The sequence below is a fragment of the Crinia signifera genome, chromosome 19, assembly GCF_055691185.1.
Source record: "Crinia signifera chromosome 19, ASM5569118v1, whole genome shotgun sequence".
Taxonomy (NCBI): Eukaryota; Metazoa; Chordata; class Amphibia; order Anura; family Myobatrachidae; genus Crinia; species Crinia signifera.
This window is the reverse complement of record NC_139226.1, coordinates 108626348-108651249: the sequence shown is the minus strand read 5'-3', so window position 1 is coordinate 108651249 and position 24902 is coordinate 108626348. Positions and strand designations below refer to the sequence as shown.

The following is a 24902-nucleotide window of genomic DNA, read 5'->3' as shown; positions in this document are numbered from 1 at the left end:
CATTCATCTTGAGGAGGATTGATTTCCAATCCTTGAGAAGTATGGAGACACGGAGGTAAAATTCACCCATAAGCAGGGGCATCACAATCCCCTAAATCCCTGTATGTTGCCCTCTCGTGGGCACCTGGTCTTACCCGCAACACCAACTGCGTAATGGCAGAGATATGTATTTGTCTACAGATGCGGCCGCCATCAGCTTAACTGCAAACGGGCTGCCTGTGTCGCTGCATCGCGACTGCGACTAGCTGAGCTCACATGCAACCTGTCCACACATAACCCTGCAATCCTATGGACCACGGTGCAGATATTACAGGGTACATTTTCAGCTGAACCCAGTTGAAAAATAAGGAGAGGTCAGGTGGTGCCATGAGAGAAGGGGGTGGGAGGTCAAACTGGAGCTGGCAAAGGGGAGGAATAAGATGGGAGGGTGAAGAGGTGCGGAGATGAGAAGGTCATAGAGTTGGTCCCAGAGGAGGGGCTGGCCCACTGCAACTGCACACACACTGTAGGGCTTGGGGCTAGGTGCAGAAGAGCAGAGGGCCCTGGAGGGAGGCTTAGAAGGTCTGTGGGGAGGAAGTAGCCCAGAAAGGGTATTATCTACCTCACTGCACTGCCCGTAACTATTAACTGTAGATGCCCTGCAACCCTCTAATCAGTACTTCAACTGGCGCCTTCGTTTTAATTTGATAAATATGTTTTGCGTATTTAGTTTACAAAATTAAAATTGAATTATTTTATTAAGTTTTCTAAATAGCGCAGCATATAACGTTGCCCTTTATAATTAGAAAAAAAGGTACTTGTGTACTATCACGGCACCCATCGCATCGCAGACCATAAGGCATGCGATGGTATGCGATGTGATGCGACGAGATGTCCCCCGATGTCATACAATGTTAAAATTGTATAGCAATGTATATGGCATACAATGCCATACAATGCGATGCGATGTGATTTTAAATTGTATAAGCACCCAAATGGGGGCTTACAATGTTAAATGCACCCCCACGCCACCCCCACTATGAACGTGAACCCGAAGCGTGGCGAGCGCAGCGAGCCCGCGAGGGGCGGCGGTTCGCGATCCAACGACCTTTTCATATGTTGGCGTGGAGTTGATTTTATATAGTGTGGCGAGCACAGCGAGCCACCGAGCCCGAAGCGTGGCGAGCCCCGCAAGGGGACGCGGAATACATGTAAAGAAATACGCGTCCCCTTGCGGGGCTCGCTGCGCTCGCCACACTTCGAGCTCGGTGGCTCGCCACACTATATGAAGTTAACTCCATGCCAATGTGGATAGTGGGGGTATGAAAAGGTCGGAGGACACGTACCGCTGCGCTCGCCACGCTTCGGGTTCACGTTCATACTGGGGGTGGCGTGGGGGTGCATTTAACATTGTAAGCCCCCATTAGGGTGCTTATACAATTAAACATTGTTTAGAGGGCTTATACAATTTTAAATTGCATCGCATTGCATCGGGTGTATGGCATGCAATGCGATTATATGGTGTGCGACCAAATATCGTGGGCGCCGTGCTAGTACACAAGTACCGAAAAAAAAATCAGTAACACAACAGTGCCAAAACAGCAACAAAAATAGCAAAAATATCTATTTTCAAGCCCCTCGAAATTTGACTGATAGGAAGTTTGAGGGTGGTAACCAGCCGTTTTCTGGGAGTGCCATATACTGTGAAAAAAAGGCGTGCCCAGGCGGTTTAAGGAAGGGTGTGTGATGTCAGCTCCGGCCTCAATCAGCCGGCATCTGTCGTAGAGTTGTGGAAGGGTCAGACTTACTCACGTTCAACATACATTGGGTTGACAGGCCATATGTTAGGTCGACAGGTTGGCAGGGACTTTGGCCAAAGGCCAAAGGTCGACATAAAAAAAGCTCTACTTGGTTTTCAAAAGGAGTTTTCTTATACCCTACCATCCACTAAGGCGTGGAGGGAGAATAAAATAGTGCGCATACCGAGGCACCCGTTAGCATACTGAGGCACCTGCGAGCCATGTGAGGGGATGCGGTATACTTATACGGTTATACGGAGTTGATACAGGCCCCCCCCCCCCAAAAAAAAAAAATTCACCACCATGTCAACCTTTTTCATGTCGACCTTTGGCATGTTGACATAAAATCCCTGGGGGAGATGCATCTAATCTACTACAGAGAAAAATTTAGAAGTTGCGCATTCCAACCAATCAACTTCTACCTCTCATCTATCAAGCACAGTCTATATAATGATGGTTAGAAGCTCATTGGTTGCTATGGGAAACGTAGCTTTTTTTCTTAAGAAGATTTGATAACTCTCAACCATGGTGAATTTCACCGTCCACATCAGTAACGCATGTGTCCACCATCTTGGGCCCTCAATATGGGAGGTGTCTTTTACAAAACAATTATCACTTGAGATGCATTTCTCAGTATGGCAGGCATATGGCGGGTCGGTGAACTTGGAGAGATGTGTTTATATGGAAATAGCAAGACAAGCAGCAGACTCACTGCCAGAAATTACCCACAGCAGCAGCAGCAGCTACTGTTCCCGCCACAATGGATCACCAGGCCGCACACCCGTTCCTGAAGCCTACTGGCTGCTCCAACAGGGAAAATCGTTTTTTCAGTCCTAGGAAAAGCCTACACTATGTATAGAGTATTGGAAGGTACACTGTAAGACGTCCAGTAATGGACTCCTGCTGTATACTATTGGTGCATAAAACAGGGATAATGATATAGCAAACCCAGTAACTAAACCTGTAAAAATAGCCTGTTTACTCCAAATTTATAATACAAACTAAGCCTAGAATCCATGCAAAACAAATCCCCCTGAACTCAGTTTACGCTAGGCATTCAGTCCAGATTTCATTCAGGAACACATAACAATTACATACAACATACGGGTATTTCATGAATGCCTGGTACTCGCTCCACTGTAGGCAAGTGCAAGAGTAGCAATAGCTTTATCAGAATAAAAAGGTCCATCCCAGGGGGCTAAATTTGGTCCTCCAGCACCCCTTAAGCCCCGTACACACTAATGGATATATTGTTAATGATATAAACGATAATTATATTGATAACGATATTTCGTTCATATCGTCTAGTGCAGTGATTTTCAACCTTTTTACCTTGCGGCACACTAAATACGATTTTAAAATTGCCAAGGCACACCATGAAATCCCCACAGGGCAAAACACATTGACCCCCACAGGAAAAAAACAAACCTATTGGCCCCCATATAAAAAAACAAACACACTGGTAACAAAATAAAATACATTGGCCCTTTACATGAAAAGTAGAGACCAGTAAATAACAGTTGAACTGGTGATTGCTGTAAACTGGGTTGGGCATCTCAAAATCTAGGGGCACACTTCAAAACAGCTCAAGGCACACTAGTGTGCCCCGGCACAGTGGTTGAAAAACACTGGTCTAGTGTGTACACTCAATATTGTTAACAATGGGCCTGATTCAGACCCTTGGCAGCGTTTATTATCCGTGTGTCCGCCCACTGCCTGAACATCAAGGAGCGAACGTTTCGGCGAGTATGAAACTTGCCTATGGCGGGCCCCCCCCAGGGGTTTGCACATGCGCATATTCATGCATGCACAAACCCCAAACATTGCCCAGGGGAGCGAATTCAGCCTGCGGTGAATAACCCCCGATGTGCGCTCCTGCACATTGTTAACAGCTGCCTGCCCTCTGATGCATGCACAATGTTGAATATACCATTGGTGGATGTTAACATTATCGGCCTTGACGCATATAGTCAGGGCCACCATCAGGGGGGTGCTGAGGGTACGACTGGCCCGGGCCGTTCCGTTGCACCCTCTTCCCAGCCGATTGTCCCCCATGGCCCGCTATTGTACTGTCGTGTGCCGCCAATTGCTAGTACAGCAGCCTGCAGAGGAGACGCGAGACGCCTTCCAGAAGAGCAGGGAACTGTGATGCTGGCTGCAAGAGGAGAAAGGTGATTTGTAAACAGTACGGGAGGGAGGGGGGGGGGGGTGTTTGGGGGCCCGGGGTCCTGCCTATTTTGACAGTCCCGGGTGCCGGTGCCGTAATTTCTGATGTCAGCCCTGCATATAGCCTAGTCTGTAAGGGGTTAACAGTAGAACATTTCCATAACTCCTTGCTAGTGCACAGGTGTACTCATTTGTAAAGCCTCTATTCTAGAGCACAGTAATAACCTGCATTTCTCTGCTCTAAGAATAGACCCCATTGTCTCTGAGATGACAAAAGCTGAATGGTTGTTTTGGACAATTGCTGTTATCGGCAAATATTAAAGTACCACCTTGATTTATGGATGTGGGAGCACAGGTTTCTATGGGGGCTGCTAAAATTCACCAATTTTTGGACTGCTTGGTCCCTGTACACGTGGACTGCAGATCTCAAAACAGAATGATTGCACATGCCTAAGGACCACGTGTGCACGGCGGAGCAGCCAGCTCCCAAACCTCAAAGTTACATGATTGCATTAGCAACTATATTGCTCACACAAGCCTGTCCTACTGCTCATACACCGGTCCTACTGCTCATACACCGGTCCTACTGCTCATACACCTGTCCTACTGCTCATACACCTGTCCTACTGCTCATACACCTGTCCTACTGCTCATACACCTGTCCTACTGCTCATACACCGGTCCTACTGCTCATACACCGGTCCTACTGCTCATACACCTGTCCTACTGCTCATACACCTGTCCTACTGCTCATACACCTGTCCTACTGCTCATACACCTGTCCTACTGCTCATACACCGGTCCTACTGCTCATACACCGGTCCTACTGCTCATACACCTGTCCTACTGCTCATACACCTGTCCTACTGCTCATACACCTGTCCTACTGCTCATACACCTGTCCTACTGCTCATACACCGGTCCTACTGCTCATACACCGGTCCTACTGCTCATACACCTGTCCTACTGCTCATACACCTGTCCTACTGCTCATACACCTGTCCTACTGCTCATACACCTGTCCTACTGCTCATACACCGGTCCTACTGCTCATACACCGGTCCTACTGCTCATACACCTGTCCTACTGCTCATACACCTGTCCTACTGCTCATACACCTGTCCTACTGCTCATACACCTGTCCTACTGCTCATACACCGGTCCTACTGCTCATACACCGGTCCTACTGCTCATACACCTGTCCTACTGCTCATACACCTGTCCTACTGCTCATACACCTGTCCTACTGCTCATACACCGGTCCTACTGCTCATACACCGGTCCTACTGCTCATACACCTGTCCTACTGCTCATACACCTGTCCTACTGCTCATACACCTGTCCTACTGCTCATACACCTGTCCTACTGCTCATACACCTGTCCTACTGCTCATACACCTGTCCTACTGCTCATACACCTGTCCTACTGCTCATACACCGGTCCTACTGCTCATACACCTGTCCTACTGCTCATACACCTGTCCTACTGCTCATACACCTGTCCTACTGCTCATACACCTGTACTACTGCTCATACACCTGTCCTACTGCTCATACACCGGTCCTACTGCTCATACACCGGTCCTACTGCTCATACACCTGTCCTACTGCTCATACACCTGTCCTACTGCTCATACACCTGTCCTACTGCTCATACACCTGTCCTACTGCTCATACACCGGTCCTACTGCTCATACACCGGTCCTACTGCTCATACACCTGTCCTACTGCTCATACACCGGTCCTACTGCTCATACACCGGTCCTACTGCTCATACACCTGTTATACTGCTCATACACCTGTCCTACTGCTCATACACCTGTCCTACTGCTCATACACCAGTCCTACTGCTCATACACCTGTCCTACTGCTCATACACCGGTCCTACTGCTCATACACCTGTCCTACTGCTCATACACCTGTCCTACTGCTCATACACCTGTCCTACTGCTCATACACCTGTCCTACTGCTCATACACCAGTCCTACTGCTCATACACCTGTCCTACTGCTCATACACCTGTCCTACTGCTCATACACCTGTCCTACTGCTCATACACCAGTCCTACTGCTCATACACCGGTCCTACTGCTCATACAGTACACCTGTCCTACTGCTCATACACCTGTCCTACTGCTCATACACCTGTCCTACTGCTCATACACCTGTCCTACTGCTCATACACCAGTCCTACTGCTCATACACCGGTCCTACTGCTCATACAGTACACCTGTCCTACTGCTCATACACCTGTCCTACTGCTCATACACCTGTCCTACTGCTCATACACCTGTCCTACTGCTCATACACCGGTCCTACTGCTCATACACCGGTCCTACTGCTCATACACCTGTCCTACTGCTCATACACCTGTCCTACTGCTCATACACCTGTCCTACTGCTCATACAGTACACCTGTCCTACTGCTCATACACCGGTCCTACTGCTCATACAGTACACCTGTCCTACTGCTCATACACCTGTCCTACTGCTCATACACCTGTCCTACTGCTCATACAGTACACCTGTCCTACTGCTCATACAGCGGTCCTACTGCTCATACAGTACACCTGTCCTACTGCTCATACACCTGTCCTACTGCTCATACACCTGTACTACTGCTCATACACCTGTACTACTGCTCATACACCTGTCCTACTGCTCATACACCTGTCCTACTGCTCATACACCTGTCCTACTGCTCATACACCTGTCCTACTGCTCATACACCTGTCCTACTGCTCATACACCTGTCCTACTGCTCATACACCTGTCCTACTGCTCATACAGTACACCTGTCCTACTGCTCATACAGCGGTCCTACTGCTCATACAGTACACCTGTCCTACTGCTCATACACCTGTCCTACTGCTCATACAGTACACCTGTCCTACTGCTCATACACCGGTCCTACTGCTCATACAGTACACCTGTCCTACTGCTCATACACCTGTCCTACTGCTCATACACCTGTCCTACTGCTCATACAGTACACCTGTCCTACTGCTCATACACCTGTCCTACTGCTCATACACCTGTCCTACTGCTCATACACCTGTACTACTGCTCATACACCTGTCCTACTGCTCATACACCTGTCCTACTGCTCATACACCTGTCCTACTGCTCATACACCTGTACTACTGCTCATACACCTGTACTACTGCTCATACACCTGTACTACTGCTCATACAGTACACCTGTCATACTGCTCATACACCTGTACTACTGCTCATACACCTGTACTACTGCTCATACACCTGTACTACTGCTCATACACCTGTCCTACTGCTCATACACCTGTCCTACTGCTCATACACCTGTACTACTGCTCATACACCTGTCCTACTGCTCATACACCTGTCCTACTGCTCATACACCTGTCCTACTGCTCATACACCTGTACTACTGCTCATACACCTGTCCTACTGCTCATACACCTGTCCTACTGCTCATACACCTGTCCTACTGCTCATACAGTACACCTGTCCTACTGCTCATACACCTGTCCTACTGCTCATACACCTGTCCTACTGCTCATACAGTACACCTGTCCTACTGCTCATACACCTGTCCTACTGCTCATACACCGGTCCTACTGCTCATACACCTGTCCTACTGCTCATACACCTGTCCTACTGCTCATACACCGGTCCTACTGCTCATACACCTGTCCTACTGCTCATACACCCGTCCTACTGCTCATACACCGGTCCTACTGCTCATACACCTGTACTACTGCTCATACACCTGTCCTACTGCTCATACACCTGTCCTACTGCTCATACACCGGTCCTACTGCTCATACAGTACACCTGTCCTACTGCTCATACACCTGTCCTACTGCTCATACACCTGTCCTACTGCTCATACACCTGTCCTACTGCTCATACACCTGTCCTACTGCTCATACACCTGTCCTACTGCTCATACACCTGTCCTACTGCTCATACACCGGTCCTACTGCTCATACACCTGTCCTACTGCTCATACACCTGTACTACTGCTCATACACCTGTCCTACTGCTCATACACCTGTCCTACTGCTCATACACCTGTCCTACTGCTCATACACCTGTCCTACTGCTCATACACCTGTACTACTGCTCATACACCTGTCCTACTGCTCATACACCTGTCCTACTGCTCATACACCTGTCCTACTGCTCATACACCGGTCCTACTGCTCATACACCTGTCCTACTGCTCATACACCTGTACTACTGCTCATACACCTGTCCTACTGCTCATACACCTGTACTACTGCTCATACAGTACACCTGTCATACTGCTCATACACCTGTACTACTGCTCATACACCTGTCCTACTGCTCATACACCTGTCCTACTGCTCATACACCTGTCCTACTGCTCATACACCTGTCCTACTGCTCATACACCTGCTATACTGCTCATACACCTGTACTACTGCTCATACACCTGTCCTACTGCTCATACAGTACACCTGTCATACTGCTCATACACCTGTTATACTGCTCATACACCTGTCCTACTGCTCATACACCTGTCCTACGGCTCATACACCTGTCATACTGCTCATACATACACCTGTACTACTGCTCATACACCTGTCCTACTGCTCATACACCTGTCCTACTGCTCATACACCTGTCCTACTGCTCATACACCTGTCCTACTGCTCATACACCTGTCCTACTGCTCATACACCTATCCTACTGCCCATACACCTGTCCTACTGCTCATACACCTGTCCTACTGCTCATACACCTGTCCTACTGCTCATACACCTGTCCTACTGCTCATACAGTACACCTGCCATACTGCTCATACACCTGTCATACTGCTCATACACCTGTACTACTGCTCATACAGTACACCTGTCATACTGCTCATACACCTGTTATACTGCTCATACACCTGTCCTACTGCTCATACACCTGTCCTACTGCTCATACAGTACACCTGTCATACTGCTCATACACCTGTCCTACTGCTCATACACCTGTACTACTGCTCATACACCTGTCCTACTGCTCATACACCTGTACTACTGCTCATACACCTGTCCTACTGCTCATACAGTACACCTGTCATACTGCTCATACACCTGTTATACTGCTCATACACCTGTCCTACTGCTCATACACCTGTCCTACTGCTCATACACCTGTCATACTGCTCATACACCTGTCCTACTACTCATACACCTGTCATACTGCTCACACACCTGTCCTACTGCTCACTCACCTGTACTACTGCTCACACGTGCCTGTCCTACTGCTTATACACCTGTCCTACTGCTCATACACCTGTCCTACTGCTCATACACCTGTCGTACTGCTCATACACCTGTCCTACTGCTCATACACCTGTCCTACTGCTCATACACCTGTCCTACTGCTCATACACCTGTCCTACTGCTCATACACCTGTCCTACTGCTCACACACCTGTCCTACTGCTCACACACCTGTCATACTGCTCACACACCTGTACTACTGCTCATACACCTGTCCTACTGCTCATACACCTGTCCTACTGCTCATACACCTGTCCTACTGCTCATACACCTGTCCTACTGCTCACACACCTGTCATACTGCTCACACACCTGTCCTACTGCTCACTCACCTGTACTACTGCTCACTCACCTGTACTACTGCTCACACACCTGTTATAAGGACTATTTACTATAATTGCTCAAAGGACGAAAAGTGTCCCAAACCATAGCAACAAAATCATATACAGGTATTTGCTTTTATAATTAGCATTAGACTGCTGCACCAGCATCATAATGTGCATGGCACACAGCATCATGGCATAATTATGTACATGGCACACAGCATTATTATGAACACGACATTCTTATAGACATGGCACATGGTATTATTATGGATATGGCACACGGTATCATTATGGACATGGCACACGGTATCATTATGAACACGGCATCCTTATAGACATGGCACATGGTATCATTATGGACATGGCACATGGTATCATTATAGACATGGCACATGGTATCATTATGGACATGGCACACGGTATCATTATGGACATGGCACACAGCATTATTATGAACACAGCATCCTTATAGACATGGCACATGGTATCATTATGGATATGGCACACGGTATCATTATGGACATTGCACACAGCATTATTATGAACACGGCATCCTTATAGACATGGCACATGGTATCATTATGGACATGGCACACGGTATCATTATGGACATGGCACACAGCATTATTATGAACACGGCATCCTTCTAGACATGGCACATGGTATCATTATGGACATGGCACACGGTATCATTATGGACATGGCACATGGCATCGTTGTACACATGCCACATGCATACCTCCCAATATGACCCTCTCCAGGAGGGGCACAATGCTCTGTTTCTGGACTTCCTGATTAATGTATGATTACCATCACCAGCTTTCTTGTCAATAAACCTGTTTTACACAGGTGATGGTAATCATAGATTAAAGGTGCCCATACACATGCCGATATGTGTGCTGTGCGTTTTGTACTTCATTTGTGCCGTGCGTTTTGTACTTCATTTGTGCCGTGCGATTTTGGCACTTGTAGGGGGATGCGATGCGTTCTACTGAACTGTGCGTGCACGATGCAATGCAATGCCATTTTAGCCTCTTTTTTTTTCTTTTTGAGTTTATAGTTACCTAATGGACATCGCATCCCCGCAGGTACATGGTGCAATTTTAACCGATGCGATGCGTTTTCAACTTTTAAAGTTGAAAGCCATGTTAAAATCGCAACGTGTATGGGCACCTTAAGAGAGAAGTCCCGAAACAGTGGTCAGGTAACAATGAAAACTGTTGCTCATCTTGTGCATTTCATAAAATAGCAAGAATACGAAAAATATGAAAATAACACACAAATTGCCAGTATAATGTCACATCCTGATATGGTTCTAATTTACTTGGGTTTACCTGGATTTACCCGGATCTCAAAACAGGATTTTGCTATCAGCTGTCACATGTTTTTGCTCCAAAGCATATGACATCCCGATAGCCAATAAGATCCCTAGTTTGAATAGACCAAGGTTCAAGCAGATGGTGGTGCCACCACTGTACCAACTCTTGATTTGGTGACATAATTGTTAAAGATATACATACAGTACATATCAAACATATATTTTATATAAATAAATCTTTTGGCATACATAATTGTTTTTGTATACAAACAATGGTTTCTCTCATTTGTTTTAATGCCCCGCTAAATGCATTGCAGCAGTAACCACTAGCCCCCGACTCCACTTACCAGCTTTGACGCGGATGTTCGGACTCCGGATTTTGCCAGCGGAGTTCTCGGCTGTACAGAAATAGTCATTGTCATGTATAAAGCTATTGAAAGCGGACTGGGAGAAGGGGTACAGCTGTAGTGTGCCATTGGCGTGGACGTGCCTAATGTGAGGCACGTCATAAATGTCATCTCCCGTCCCCAGGTACCATCGGAGCGTGGCGCTGGGTGATCCAGCCACAGGGCAGGGGATGAATACCCCCACTGTGCTGGAAAATGTGATCTGCAGCAAGGAAGTATTCACAAAGTATAGACTTGTGCCGGCATCCTCGGAGCAAGCTGCAGAGAGAAGAAAGGAGATATTATTAAAATGAGAACTCAATCGTCATCAATTCTGTAAAAAGTCAATGTTTCTCCATAAAACAGGGATTAGCAAGTAAGTGGTATCAATGCATTTCCTAGCCTGATCCTGTATGTTCTTATTATCTGCTCCCATATCTTCCCAATACTCCTGATGTTCACCTGACTGACCAGCAGTAGAAGCTAGCAGTCTGGATCCAGTCAGGATCAAGTGCAAGAGCAAGTCACCTGTCCAGGGCCAGAATAAGTTTTGTGGGGTCCCCGGGGCAACAAACATTTAGTAGCCCTATCCAAATAATCTTGTCAATATGATATGCTAATGATATGAAAAAAAAAACAACAACACAGTGCTCTCCTTACTATGTATATGTGCTGGGCACTAGGACCCAGGGATTTCTGTCATTCAACCTGATGTACTACGGAACCATGTCGCTGCAGCCAACTTCCTGCTTAGCTCCAGAAAGAGACCCCAGTGTTTATTTGCATCATGTTGTTCCAGAATCCTAGGCCACTATATGCAAACAGCATAAACTCACTCCAAACTGCACTATGCTGAAGCTTGAGAACCAGAGTGTATACGACAGTAAGTACAGCTGTACCTGTTATACTTCAATAAACCAACACCCCGGGTTAAGTAACCAGTCTGTTCACACAGTAGTTGGGGTATTCGCTGGGGTGTCGCTGGGGTGTGTTTATATAACTCTGCAAGTATCTACCCCTGCACATACATCATTCCCAAGAACAATACAAGTATAAAGTGTAAATATTCCCAGCTTTACAGATGTTTTACAAACAATGTAGTGCCCACAGACATCATGTTCACATAATGCAACACACAAACCCCAGTTAAAATATGCCCTAGTGCCCCAAACACTAATGATTTAACCAATGTGGGGGCCCCCTGTGTGTAGGGGCTCCTGGACGACTGCACAGCAGCAGAGCCGGCCCTAGGCATAGCCAACCTAGGCAAATGACTAGGAAATTTGGAATGCCAAGGGGCATGCCTTCCAAGCCTAGGGTTGGCAGAGGTTTAGGGCACTTGAAAGCTGGTTTTGGCATGTGATATGAGCTGCCGGCTAGGGAAGCCCATCTTGGGGCAATTTTTCAATCCCGGGATTGAAAAAATGCTCAATCCTGGGATTCCCGGGATTGAAATTTGTAAAAGAAAACAAGACTTGAAACCCCCCCCCCCCACACACACCGGCCACCCCACTCTGGGAGCAGGGTAGACAGCAACAGTGCCTCCCAGAACAGGCAGGTGACGACGACGGCGGCAGCAGAGAGCGGGTGGCTGAAGCTGCAGACAGAGAAGTGAGGCTGGGACTCAGAGGAGAGTGTATGGGCGGTGCGGCCTGCGCAGCGTGACGGTCAGAGGTAGCGTCTGAGCACCCACATTATGCTCCTGTGCAGCTATTCCCGGAATACTGAAATTGGAAGGTCCAATCACAGGAGTCAAAATCCATCGATTTTTGGGACAAATCCTGCTCCAAACATTGCACCCTCCACCCCAGTTAGCAGGTAGCCGCCGCCCCCTGCCCGCGGAATCCCATCTGATGATGGAGCTTGCAGGGGATGTGAATGGATGTGTATGGGTACACATCCGTTCGCATGCGGTTGCCTTTGGAAAAAAAAAAAACACTCCATTTATCACATACGCCCCCCCCACTAGTAGGCATTAACATGTCTGAGTTTTCCTGGACACTCCCAGCGTTTCATTGGGCACACCCACCATTTTTTCAGGCACGCCCATGATCCACCCCCACACGCTCACCTTCTGTCAACCATGCTGCGAGCGGGTTGCAAATAGAAAAACTTGCGGAAGCCACTTGCAGCCGGACCTCGCATGCGCATTGCGGCCAATGTGGCAACCATCGGCCACCATCTGATTTCGGACCTGGCCGAATGGGTCTCAATCGGGCCCTTGGTCTTTTCATAGCTGAGATTTTATTTCTTGAACAAATATATATGAATGTTTTGCTATTTCTTTCAGTATACCCAAGTGGCTACTTCCCGCTGCCTAGGTGGAACGGACAGTAATTAGAGGCGCATGTTTAGAGCACGTTCTTCTGTACGTTTTGCACCTTTATGTATTTTCGTATTCTGGATGGATAGCAGAAATAACGGAAGCATGGATCAGTGGCCACAATCAGTCTGCGTACGTGGGTGTACGTGCTCACTGGTGCATGGATATCACAGGGAAATTGTGCTGGTTAATGAGATACTACAGATAAAACTAGATTTGAGATATCATAATATTAAGCAAAACAAATCATATTTTACCAGTGTCCTATTAACAGTGCCCAATAGGCCCTAGCCACCAGGTGGCCATGGTGACTCAATAAGGGCTCCCATTATTTCGCCTAAATTAGGGACATGTTTTTTTTCTTAAGGTCACAAACAAGGTCAGTGTCACGCAGCTTGTCTTGCTGATTTGGATTTGTGAGATTGAATGATAGTGAAATAAGTGTAGTTTTGGGGTAATCACAGCATACAATAGTTGCTGCGGATGCATACTTATACTGCATACCTCCCAACAATTGGTACTAGAGATTCAGGACCTGTCGCGCTAAAGGTGGAGGCACATCGAAAAGGGGTGGTGCTATCGGGTGGGTGTGTCTTCATGCTGATGGGCGTGGTCTAGCACCACAACCCCCGTTTTGGTAATTTTATGGTGGCATGCCCAGCGCTTCCCCAGCAGCCGGGCAGCCCCCGGCCCTCTCCCTGCCCTCCTTCCCTCCTCCCTGCACTGAAGATATGCCATGCATGGGCACATGGCATCTCTTCAGCATAGAATTGAGCAGCGGTGATCTCCATTTCCCCCAACTGCCCCCTCCCACAGGACATTGCCAGCCGTGGGAGAGACAGCGGGACAGTCTCCAAATAACAGGACTATCCCAGTTGGGAGATATGCATACTGTATACAGTGACTTTAATTTAACCAGGGTTTCCCATGGGTTTCTAGATACCAGGATGGGGTTGATTGGGCATTTTAGTGCTTTCCTTATTCAGGATCCAGTCAATTGGTCAACAGTATTTTAGGGTTGCCGATTTTTACAGTCTCCTCTCCGGGAGAACCCTGGAGAGGAGACTGTCAGCAGCATTTCTGGGGGCGGGGCTGATGGAGACATCATTAGTCCCTGCCCCCAGTAAGGCAAATCCCGGGTCTCCGAGGAGGGTGTGTGGCTAAGTAGACTCAATTTGCATATTTATCCACGCCCCCTCCACAGGAAATCCACAAATCCGGGAGGGTTGCCCACCTTTCTGGGGGAGCCGGAAGGGTAGGCAACCCTGCAGTATTTAGGTCAACAGTAATTAGGTTGACCACTATTGGTCGACAGTCAACTGATTGACAAATGAACAAGGTCAGCATGGTATAGGTCGACAAAAGAAAAATGTCGACATGAAAAAGGCCAACACAGGAACACAGAGTTTTTGATGACTTGTTTTGACTTCACGATGTCTGTGGAGGCAGCCCAGGGAACTATGGAGTACAGAACCCCATCCCTGGTTGCACATGCAGCAACAGTATGTCAAAAGAAACAGGGCTGTATATATATATGTAGCAATGCTAAACTTTCCACCCCTGCTATAGCTGAGATTGTGGCTGTGAATGTGGGGATGAGACCCCTTTATCTTACCACCGAAGGCCCAAGTACAGTGGCATAACTAAATATTCGTAGGCCCCATAGCAAAAGTTTGTAAGGGCCCCGTATTTAGTAGCTGATGGTGAAAAATGTATGTAAAACATATTACTTAGACAGTAAAGATGGGCCCCCTTCAGCTCTGGGCCCCATAGCAGCTGCACCCCTTGCACCTATGGTAGTTATGCCCTTGCCCAAGTACCTGTACCCACCCTCTCCAGACCCTGCTCACAAGCCGCAGTATAAGATTACTGTGAGAAACTGCACAGTTCTATATAAGACTTTATATTCCGTTTCTAACAGCATCATAAACTCATGGTTTATACCTTTATCTCACCAGGATCCATACGGAATTTGGCACAACATAGGAACCTGTACACGCCTTGGGTTTGTATAATGTTTGCAATAGAGCAGATGTCAGGTATAACAAAGATAAGAAGGGTTAATTATTAGAGGTAACATCCCCTACCGCCCTGCTCTATGCTAACACACTCACAGGAATATACCAGCCAGCAGCTCATCATGTTTTCTACAGATGTATCCCCATACATCTATCCCCAAATCCTGACGCCATGTGAATTTCTCTCAAAATAGGCGTCATTATTTGCTACCGTTCATTATATTTGTGACAAAAAGATACTAATCCTAAATACCTGAATACCATGACAGAGGGGTCACAGGGTGTGGTGGCATTAAATCCCCTTACCCCCTGAAAGGGTGTGTGGCTAAATTTAAAAGGATGTGACCTCACAGGGTTCTCCATTCCAACACTCTAGGGGAGTGTTCGGCACAGGGTTTCTTATCCTCCAGAAATAGATGGGAGGGTCCTGGAAATTGGGTGTCCCCCCCCCCCAACTCTCCCAGAGAGGGCAGCCAGAAAGTAGCTAATCCTGGTTCAGCATCTCCGGGGATGCTGGCTGCCCCCGGAGACTGAGCTGTGTGCAGTGCTGGCTCTTCATCTGTGACAGGAGCCAAATGCTGCAGCAGACTATCATACTGCAACACCCGACTCCTGTCACTGCGGAGGATGTGCCACCTGGTGCAGGCCTCACTGCCCACATGTGGCTAGTGAAGCCACTGCACCAGGGGCAGGCGATCTGTGTCTCTCACTGCTGTGAAACTACTGGCCCCAGCATGCCTAGTCACAGATTTAGTAAAACTGTGGCAGTAGGAGTACTACTGTTTCCATACCCTTGTAGTACACTATTAGCGACTTAGGTTGTCATTTATGAATGTATGATATGGTCAATGGTCATCAAGGCGATTATTGGAATTAACTCGTATGTGCAAAATCATGGCACCTGTGTCGCTACTGTTGTGGCCAGTCTGTGTAGCCATAGGGCTTAACCTCAGTGTTCCTCCTTTTGAATGAGTTTGTGATGACTTCAGTGGCAGAGGCTTCACTTGCTACCAATAGCAGCTCCATAGCCTAGAAAACCGCATTTGCATACACACATGAATTAGGCTCTTAGTATACTATTCTGGGTAACAGGTCCTACAAGTGTTATGCCTCATCTGCTACTTTATACCACTGGCCGGAACTCTGGTTGACCTGCAAGGCTGCGAAATTCGCAGCCTTGTGAGTCCCCCAGACTGAGTCGCCATCAAATGAATTCTCCTGCGCTTACAGATCTGAGACACCTCTATGGTGTTTCTGATATGTGAATGCCGTGGGCAGGCAGGTGACCTGCTGATGTCAGCTGCCCCCCCCCCCCCCTCCTCACTGCACGATGGGACTGCCATCTCGAACCCTGCGCCTCCACATGTGCAGATGCGCATGCACAGACGAAAACATTGGTCCCTTGTGTGAACGCATGGGGGACCGATTAGATTAGAATAAGGTCCACTATTCCTATATATACAGCAAGTCCTCTATTACCTACTAAGTACACTGTCAGCATTTCCTTCATTATAATACCAAATAACAAACTATAGTACAACAAGTTCAGACAAGTCATCACAGAAACCTATGCAACTACTTTGGGGCCATAGCCAAGAATCTCCGAGACTAAGACATGTGCTTCTATGAGACCTATCTATTCGAAAAAAAATCATTTGAGGTTCTCTCACCCTCAAATGATCTTTCTGCCATTTGCAGATAAAATGTAGTCTGAACTGACTTTTCTCTTTCCCTCTGATCGCCCGAATTGGGGGTGGGTGTTGAGGCCGCCCGCCCCGAGCAGGGAACCTGCACCAGTGTTCCCCTGATGTCGCCCATCCCCTACCCGTGCGAATGCCTTCGCACATTGGTTCTGCACATGCGAAGACCGCCCACCACCCTCGGAATGGGGCAGAATTTGGCCCCTTCCGAAACAATTGATTGTTGGTTCTTTCGGTAAGAAATTTGGTTGTGGAAATGGTTTATGTAACATTTGAGATTGAGTAGCTGTATCCCATAGTCATTGACCACTAGAGCTTACAGTCTATGCAACGGCATGGAAATTAATCTTTACCTTCTAGGACTGACGGCCCTAAAGGAACACGTACAGTATATGTGCGAACATGTACAATGTTATCATTAGGTGGGAGCTGCATGATTTCATCTTATTCACATTCGGATAAGGACCATTATAATACCTACATACTGTACACCCTACTGGATAGTAGACTATGGGGGGGTGGGGGGGGGGGTGGAGGTATTCTGATTCAATTGTCCCCCACGCGTTCGCACAGGGGACCGATTGTTTGTGACTGTGAATGCGCATAGGCCGGGCAATTTGCATATGGGAACACCCAGCGTTTCATGGGTGTTCCCATGAGAACGCTGGACGTTCCCATGGAAATCGCCCAGTGCCCGCCCTGTTCCCCTACAGGGTGCACGTGGAGCTAAGACACCATAGAGGTGTCTTAGCTCTGCGAGTGCTGTAGAAAACATTTGATGATCGCTGACCATCAAATTATTATTATTTCTCCACTACGCCCAAGGCTGCAAATGGATGATTATGCGAATAATACATTTGCATGCCTGCGGGGGTCCGCGGGAGGGCGGCCGTCAGGCGGCCCTTGGTGGACGCGCATGGCTGCGAAATTCGCAGCCTTGCGAGAGTAAGGGCCTATAATGTTATAACTGATGCATATTCTATGGCCAGACATCATTAATCTGCATAGCAGAATGACGTGCAGTGCGATATGCACAAATGTTGCTGCCTGTATGACTATAGCAAAACTATGCTTCCTGTGCGAGTAAGTGTCACCTAGTAATGGAAAACCTGTGTTCTCATGTTATGTAGTAAGAAATGACTTGCAGAGTAACGTTCCTTTGTGGTGTGTTAAGCACTGTGTTCTGTTGCAGAGTCCCCCTGTAATATGCAGGTCAGCCTCTGTTAGAACTGTTTCTCCTGAGTGGAGCTGAATGGAGCAGTGTGTTACAGAGTGGTGCTCTTCTGTAATGTGATGATAAGTGTCTCCCGATAGTCACAGGTCACTGAGTTGCAGAGGGGTCCTCCGCAGTAATATGTGCAGCCGTGCTTTTGTGTATTCTGTGGAGCACTTTGTGGCTGAGAGCGATCCTGTGCACAACTTACTGTGTTGTCATGTATTGTGTACAGCTGTGTGTTGCGTTGTCATGCCTCGTGTTAGCTGTGTGATGTATGCGATGATGTCATGTATTGTGTATAGCTGTGTCATCTTAAGTTGTATTCTTTCATTAAACCTTGCAATAGCGGATGTGTGACCCTTGCATGTTATCACTGACATATGTAATCTTACCACTCTATAAGAAATGAAGACACGGAGACATGGTTTGGCAGAAATTTGTTAGCTGAAATTTATTGAAGAAATAATTTTTTAAACTAATTTTTTATTTTTGAATTTTTTGTTTTGTTTTTATTTTATTTTTAAGTTTTTTATTTTATTTTGTTTTTATTTTAAATGGTGGCCAAGAAAGAACGGCTATTATTAATCTCCACCCCCAAACCAAACGTACGTAATTTGGCCTAACAAAGGAAAACGGTCTCCACTCAACCCACACATTGGCCTCCCACCCAGCCGGGTGGGCTTGCTATCCCCGGTCGGGTAATCTAGCAAAGGCCTAAGCCAATGAGGGGCAAGCGCACCAAAAGATACCAAATACGCCATAAACTTCAAACAACAAACGGCTAACAACTCCTAACTTGCCGTTCTTTCCCGCCAAAGCGGGGGCACCGCTCCCGGTGATCCCGCCCCGCCACCAAACTAAACTATTGAATCTAAAACCATCAAAATATCCTCGATGAACATAACCAGACCCTCCTTAACCAAGTGAACTCCATCGGGCCTGTAGAGCTGGTGATACCTAAACCTAATCCGTTCGTGTGGGACAACGGCGCCCCCTACCCCCAGCACCCATTTTGCTACTGCGGAGTTCAATTTCTTTCTGGATTCGTCTATGGCCTTACAATCCCTGGCCCCCCTCCAACACAACCTAGGGATAACAAATGACCAGATTATAAAGCAAGTGGGCCATGCCTCTTTTATAGCAGCCAGGTCACACAACATCAATGCTCTCAGCTCCAACTGGGACATTTTCCCAAGATCGTTTCCACCCAAATGGATCACCAATATTTCGGGGAATCCAAACAATCTCACCTTCATCAGGAGGAAGGCCCTTAGCTCGCGCCAGGACATTCCTCCTACTCCCAACCACCTTATCATTCTGGAGCACTTAAAGATGGGCCCACCGCCCGCTGACACCAGTCTGGCCGCCCAGAACACGAAGGAGTGGCCCACTATCCAGATTTTGAAACTGTCGTAGCCCAAACCTATAGGGAAAATTATTTAAAGAGGGGATTAGGTATTGCTCTGTTTACTTTAATTAGGCTAAATCAACTCATAAGTACATTTTAGGAGGGTCTGCCAAAAGAAAAATAATTTGGATCGATGCACAAATTTGGTGCTTATAGAATACTTCAAATCTAATTGAAGCCACTCCTGGAAACAAAGGGTAAGAGACAGACATGGGTAGGTAAGGGTAATGGATAGGTAAAGGAAAACAGGGGATTACTCGGCCGGAGAAAAAACGTCAAGACCTGCTGAGGGACTCTTAATTGGTGCCGAATTAGCCGAATTGAAATAAGCCGAATTCAGTCCGTCAGGTCAGGTAAAAAAGCGTGAAAACTCCGGACGCTGGCCCAACAACAGAGCGTAGCTAATCCCCGAGTAGGAATATTTAGGGTAGGGGTAACACAGGAGTACAGCCACTCAGCTTTCAATACATACGCACAGACATCAGACCATGAGGTTAGGGCGAATATACTTCCGGTAGGTCGCGGAGCGCCAACGCCCTAGCCTCCTAATATCTTTAACTGACCAGCCAGAGCCCGCAGCTGTAGTTGCGGCGCCGATTCTAAAGGAGTGGGTGCCAAATTCCTCGGGACACAAACCCAGCTCTGCGAGGCATTTGCGCATCATCCAACTAAACTGATACCTCGTGAGCGGAGAGCCGTCGTAGTGAACCAGCCATGATTCCCCTATGCTGGGCCTCACCATAGCATAACGCTCTGCTAGTGCAACGGGGCATGCCGATGCAGGTGTCACCGCGCCTATCTGCACCCACGCCCCTTTAGCTGCCTGGTCAGTTTTTGACTTTCTAAGCCTACACCACAGGACCTCTTTCTCTATGCGTATATCTGAAACCTGCAGCGAAGCAACTTTATCCTTAGACGGGGAAACTAACTCTAATACCCTGAAAGCTCCGTGGAACGCTACTGCAAAAGCTAGGGTAAATAACAATGTCTCAAATGCGGACTCAGCAACCACTTCAACCTTACTCAAAAGAGATAGTAACAGCGAGAAATGGATGGGGCGCCTATGGTCAGGGGCGGCAGGCGCCAGACGCGACCAGCCTTTCATGGCCCTACGTACAAGGAAGCATTTGGTAAAGTCCTGTACGCCTTTCAGTTGTGCAAAAAAGGATATTCCTGCCAGGTAGCGCGCAGCTACTGCCCTTGATTTACCTGCATTGTAAAGCTGCCATACAAAAGAAAGCAACATCCTCTGACCGCGCCTACCTTGCTGCCCAGCGCTTCCAGAAAACGCCTCCCATTCCGACCACGCTTGCTGGTACGTTCTGAGGGTACCAGGCGCCACGGATAGCTCAGCTAGGCCCTCCAATCCGGCCTGATGACCTGCCAAACATAAAGTGGGCACGAGACCCCGACAGCATCAGCATCTGGAGCCAGTTCCCTAAAACGATCCCATTGAAAGCGAGATAACGCATCCGCTACCTCATTCTGTGTACCTGGTACGTGCTTGGCTTTAAACAAAATGTTGTAGCGGAGGCATTGTAGGAAAAGCTGCGCAAGAACTCTCAAGACTAGCAAGGATTTCGCTTTCTGATTATTAATAGCATGCACCGTGCTGAAATTGTCAGACCAGAAGAGAACGCTGTGGTTTGCTAATCGCTTCCCCCACAGCTCCATGGCTACCATGATTGGAAACAGCTCGAGCAGCAGCATGTCCTTTGTAAGCCCCTCTGCAAACCATGCTGCCGGCCAAGCCTGCGCGCACCAGCTGCCCTCTAGGAAACACCCAAAGCCGGTGGAACCGGCGGCGTCGGTGTAAAGCTGCAACCTGGAGTTGTCAAGCACCGGGGTCAGCCAAATGCGAATACCGTTAAACACTTCCAGAAAAACTGACCAGACCACAGGTCCCGTCTGATTTCGGCTGACAAACGCACAAAATGGTGCGCTCGTAAGACCCCGGTGGTTGCCCTCTCCAGTTTGCGGCAGAACAGGCGGCCCATTGGGATAACCCTGCATGCAAAGTTAAGCTGGCCTAGAAGGGACTGTGCCTGGCGCAACGTGATCTTCCTTGAAGCGCAGCAATCAGCAACGGCCTCCTTCAGCTTGTTAACCTTATCCAGAGGTAGGCAGCAATGACCCCGTATGGTATCGATCTCGATTCCTAAGAATGACAACGTGGTGACCGGCCCTTCCGTTTTGTCCTCCGCAATGGGCACGCCAAATAGCTGGAAGACAGAACGGGCGTGGTGCAATAAAGAAGAGCACTGGCTGGAGCCCGCAGGGCCCACGCACAAGAAATCGTCCAGGTAGTGAGCGATCCCGCTCACCCTGGCCGACCTCTCAACGCACCAATGCAAGAAGGTACTGAACCTCTCAAAAAAGGCACAGGATACGGAGCACCCCATCGGCAAGCACTTGTCGATGAAGTACTCGTCACCAATGCGGAAGCCCATGTACCTAAACGCATCGGGGTGCAGGGGGAGAAGCCTGAAGGCCGACTCCACATCGATTTTGGCTAACAAAGCCCCGAACCCGAACCCTCGAACCATGGCAAGGGCTTCATCGAATGATTGATACACCACCGAGCAAACTTCTGGAGGTATGGAGTCATTTACTGAGGAACCCACAGGATAAGACAAGTGCTGTATGAGCCTATACTTACCGGGGGTCTTCTTCGGCACTACCCCCACAGGTGAAATCACCAAGTTTGGTAGGGGAGGAGCCGGAAAAGGCCCGGCCATGCGTCCTAAACGTAGCTCCTTGCCCACCTTTTCTTGCAAAACAGAAGCCAGCGAACGCGCTGACTGGAGGTTCCTAAACGTACCCCCCAAAACTTCCCCCGAAATGGGAAGATGGAAACCGTGGGTAAAACCCTCTTTAATAAAGTTGGCTGCCTCCTTATCCGGGTAGCGGTCAAGCCAAGGGACCATGGCTTGCACCCGTACCGGAGTGGCTGCTCTATCTAGCATTTGTGGATGCTGCGGGCCTGGATGCTGCTGAAGCAACCGCCCCTCTAGAGGGGCGGCCGCCCCGAAAGCAATGGGAGGCCGAATGGTTACCGGAACAAGTTATGCATATGTGCTTGTACCGGCATCGCTGTCCCTGGCTGCAAAAGGAATTGTTGAAAGCATAGCACTTCCCTTTTGCTGCGGCCGGGTTGAATGGCCTGGCCCCTGCGGCGGGGCGCTTGTGAGGGACCACTTCGCCCGCTGGCCGATGCTGAGCTGCGGGAGCAGCGGGCACTGTGGTAACTGGGCGAGCCGCCTCCACCGTCTCAGCATAGGCCCTAGTCAACCCCATCCACACTTCTACATCCTTGCAGCCAAAATCCATAATATGCAAACAGTCCTGCTTGCGCCTGAACTGTTCATCATATGTCCTCCATGCGGCGCCCCCGTTTGTCCTATACATATCGTGGACCATATGAATATAGCGAATTATATTCATATGCTCATCGGGCCTATCCTCGAGGTAGCAAGCTGCAAACACACAGAAACCTGCTAGCCAGTTGTCATATGAGCGAAATGCTTCCGCCCCTATGCCACCTTTTGCTTTGGCTGCCTTGTATGCCTTCTTAGACTCATCAGTGAGGCTAAAAAGGTCCACAAATTCCCCTTTTTGAATTTTAGCCCTGCAACTCTCGCGCAGACCCCTGACCACTGCTGTGTAGTCGCAGTGTACCACCCCAGGAAGGTTCCTGCGTTTTCGTTCCCTCCTAGACAAGGCTGCACTGCGCTTACGCTTGCCACTGAGAGCCTGGCGGCCCGCCTCCTTCTTCGCATATTTGGCCGCACGCTTACGCGCCTTCATAGCGCTACCTCCCTCTGAGCCTCCTGCAGAGGAGGAAGAAGAGGAGGAGGAATGGCGAGTAGAGCCTGACCCCACTGTTGAAGAGCACGCTACAGAATCAGCCTTCCCCCCATCAGTAGAGTCATCACCTGTGTCCTCTGGCTGAGCAGCCCATGTAACATCGTCCTCATCGGTGTCATCTTCGGCTCTGCCTCCGCCCACTTCGTCGACATCCGCCTCGTCAGCATCTGAGGAAACAATGAACAAAGGCCGGGCGGGCCACTCGTGTAGGCCACCTGCCCGCTGGCGCCTGTTATGTGCACTATGAACACTGGGTTCCCTGGGGGATACCCGGCGACCACCTGGGGCCGGGGTGTTAACCCCACCAAATGCCCGGACAAATTCAGCACAGCCCGGGATCTGCTGCCCTGTAAGTGAAGATCCCCGCCTGCCTGAGCGTGAACCTGAGGGTCCCACAGGATCCTCCTCCACTAGAGGGGCTAGGGCCCCTGCCACTGAAGAAAGGGCAGCAGACAGCAAGGCCGGGTCAAAAGTCCCAGGGACCGGCCTAATCCTGCTGCCCCTTCCCTGCCCCGCCGCTGAAACATGTTGGTTGCTGCGGCCTTGAGCCGCCCCCCTGCGCGCGCCCCTGACAGGGATGCCAGCAGGGTCGCCCCTCTCATACATACTGCCCCCCTCCCATGACGGCCTATATCCATATAAAGGGGTTTCTGGGTCTGGGGCGGGCACTGCCTCATCCTCATAACCATCATAATCAGCCTCTTGATAGCCTGGCTCAGAATAGGAAGCCCCGCTGACCTGCACTTGAGGCCTACTGCCCCTTGAACCTGACCCCCGCCGTCCGCGAGGACGGCTGGGCCCGGCCGCCATCTTGGATCGCGCACCTCCGGCGGCGTCTAATGGCCGCCGGACACGACCGCTGTGGTAGCTAGCAGAGGCTTCAGGAGGATCCTCCTGACCAGCCTCTGGCGTTGCATCGCGACGGGCGCTGTCAGCAGACCGGCGCCCGCCGCGTGAAGTACCCCTGCCGCGCGTGTTGCCGCGACCGCGCGGTGGGGTGCTGACGTCATCAAGCCCCCGCCGGGACACGGCCGCAGCAGCGCGACCTCTGCTCCGGAGCCCGGAACGGGCGGCCGCGAGCCCCCGTCCGTGAACAGATGCCTCAGGTTGCTGGGGGCT

General features: G+C 49.1%; 1 protein-coding gene across 3 annotated transcripts in view; it reads right to left on the bottom strand.

The window, feature by feature from the left end:
- DSCAML1 (DS cell adhesion molecule like 1) overlaps positions 1-24902 on the bottom strand; it is a 235030-nt gene that overhangs the window by 171956 nt on the left and 38172 nt on the right. For all 3 annotated transcript variants that reach the window (XM_083163144.1, XM_083163141.1, XM_083163142.1), the window contains exon 2: positions 11213-11530. In XM_083163144.1, coding sequence (XP_083019270.1) covers positions 11213-11530 — 318 coding nt within the window. The remainder of the gene's footprint in view (positions 1-11212; positions 11531-24902) is intronic.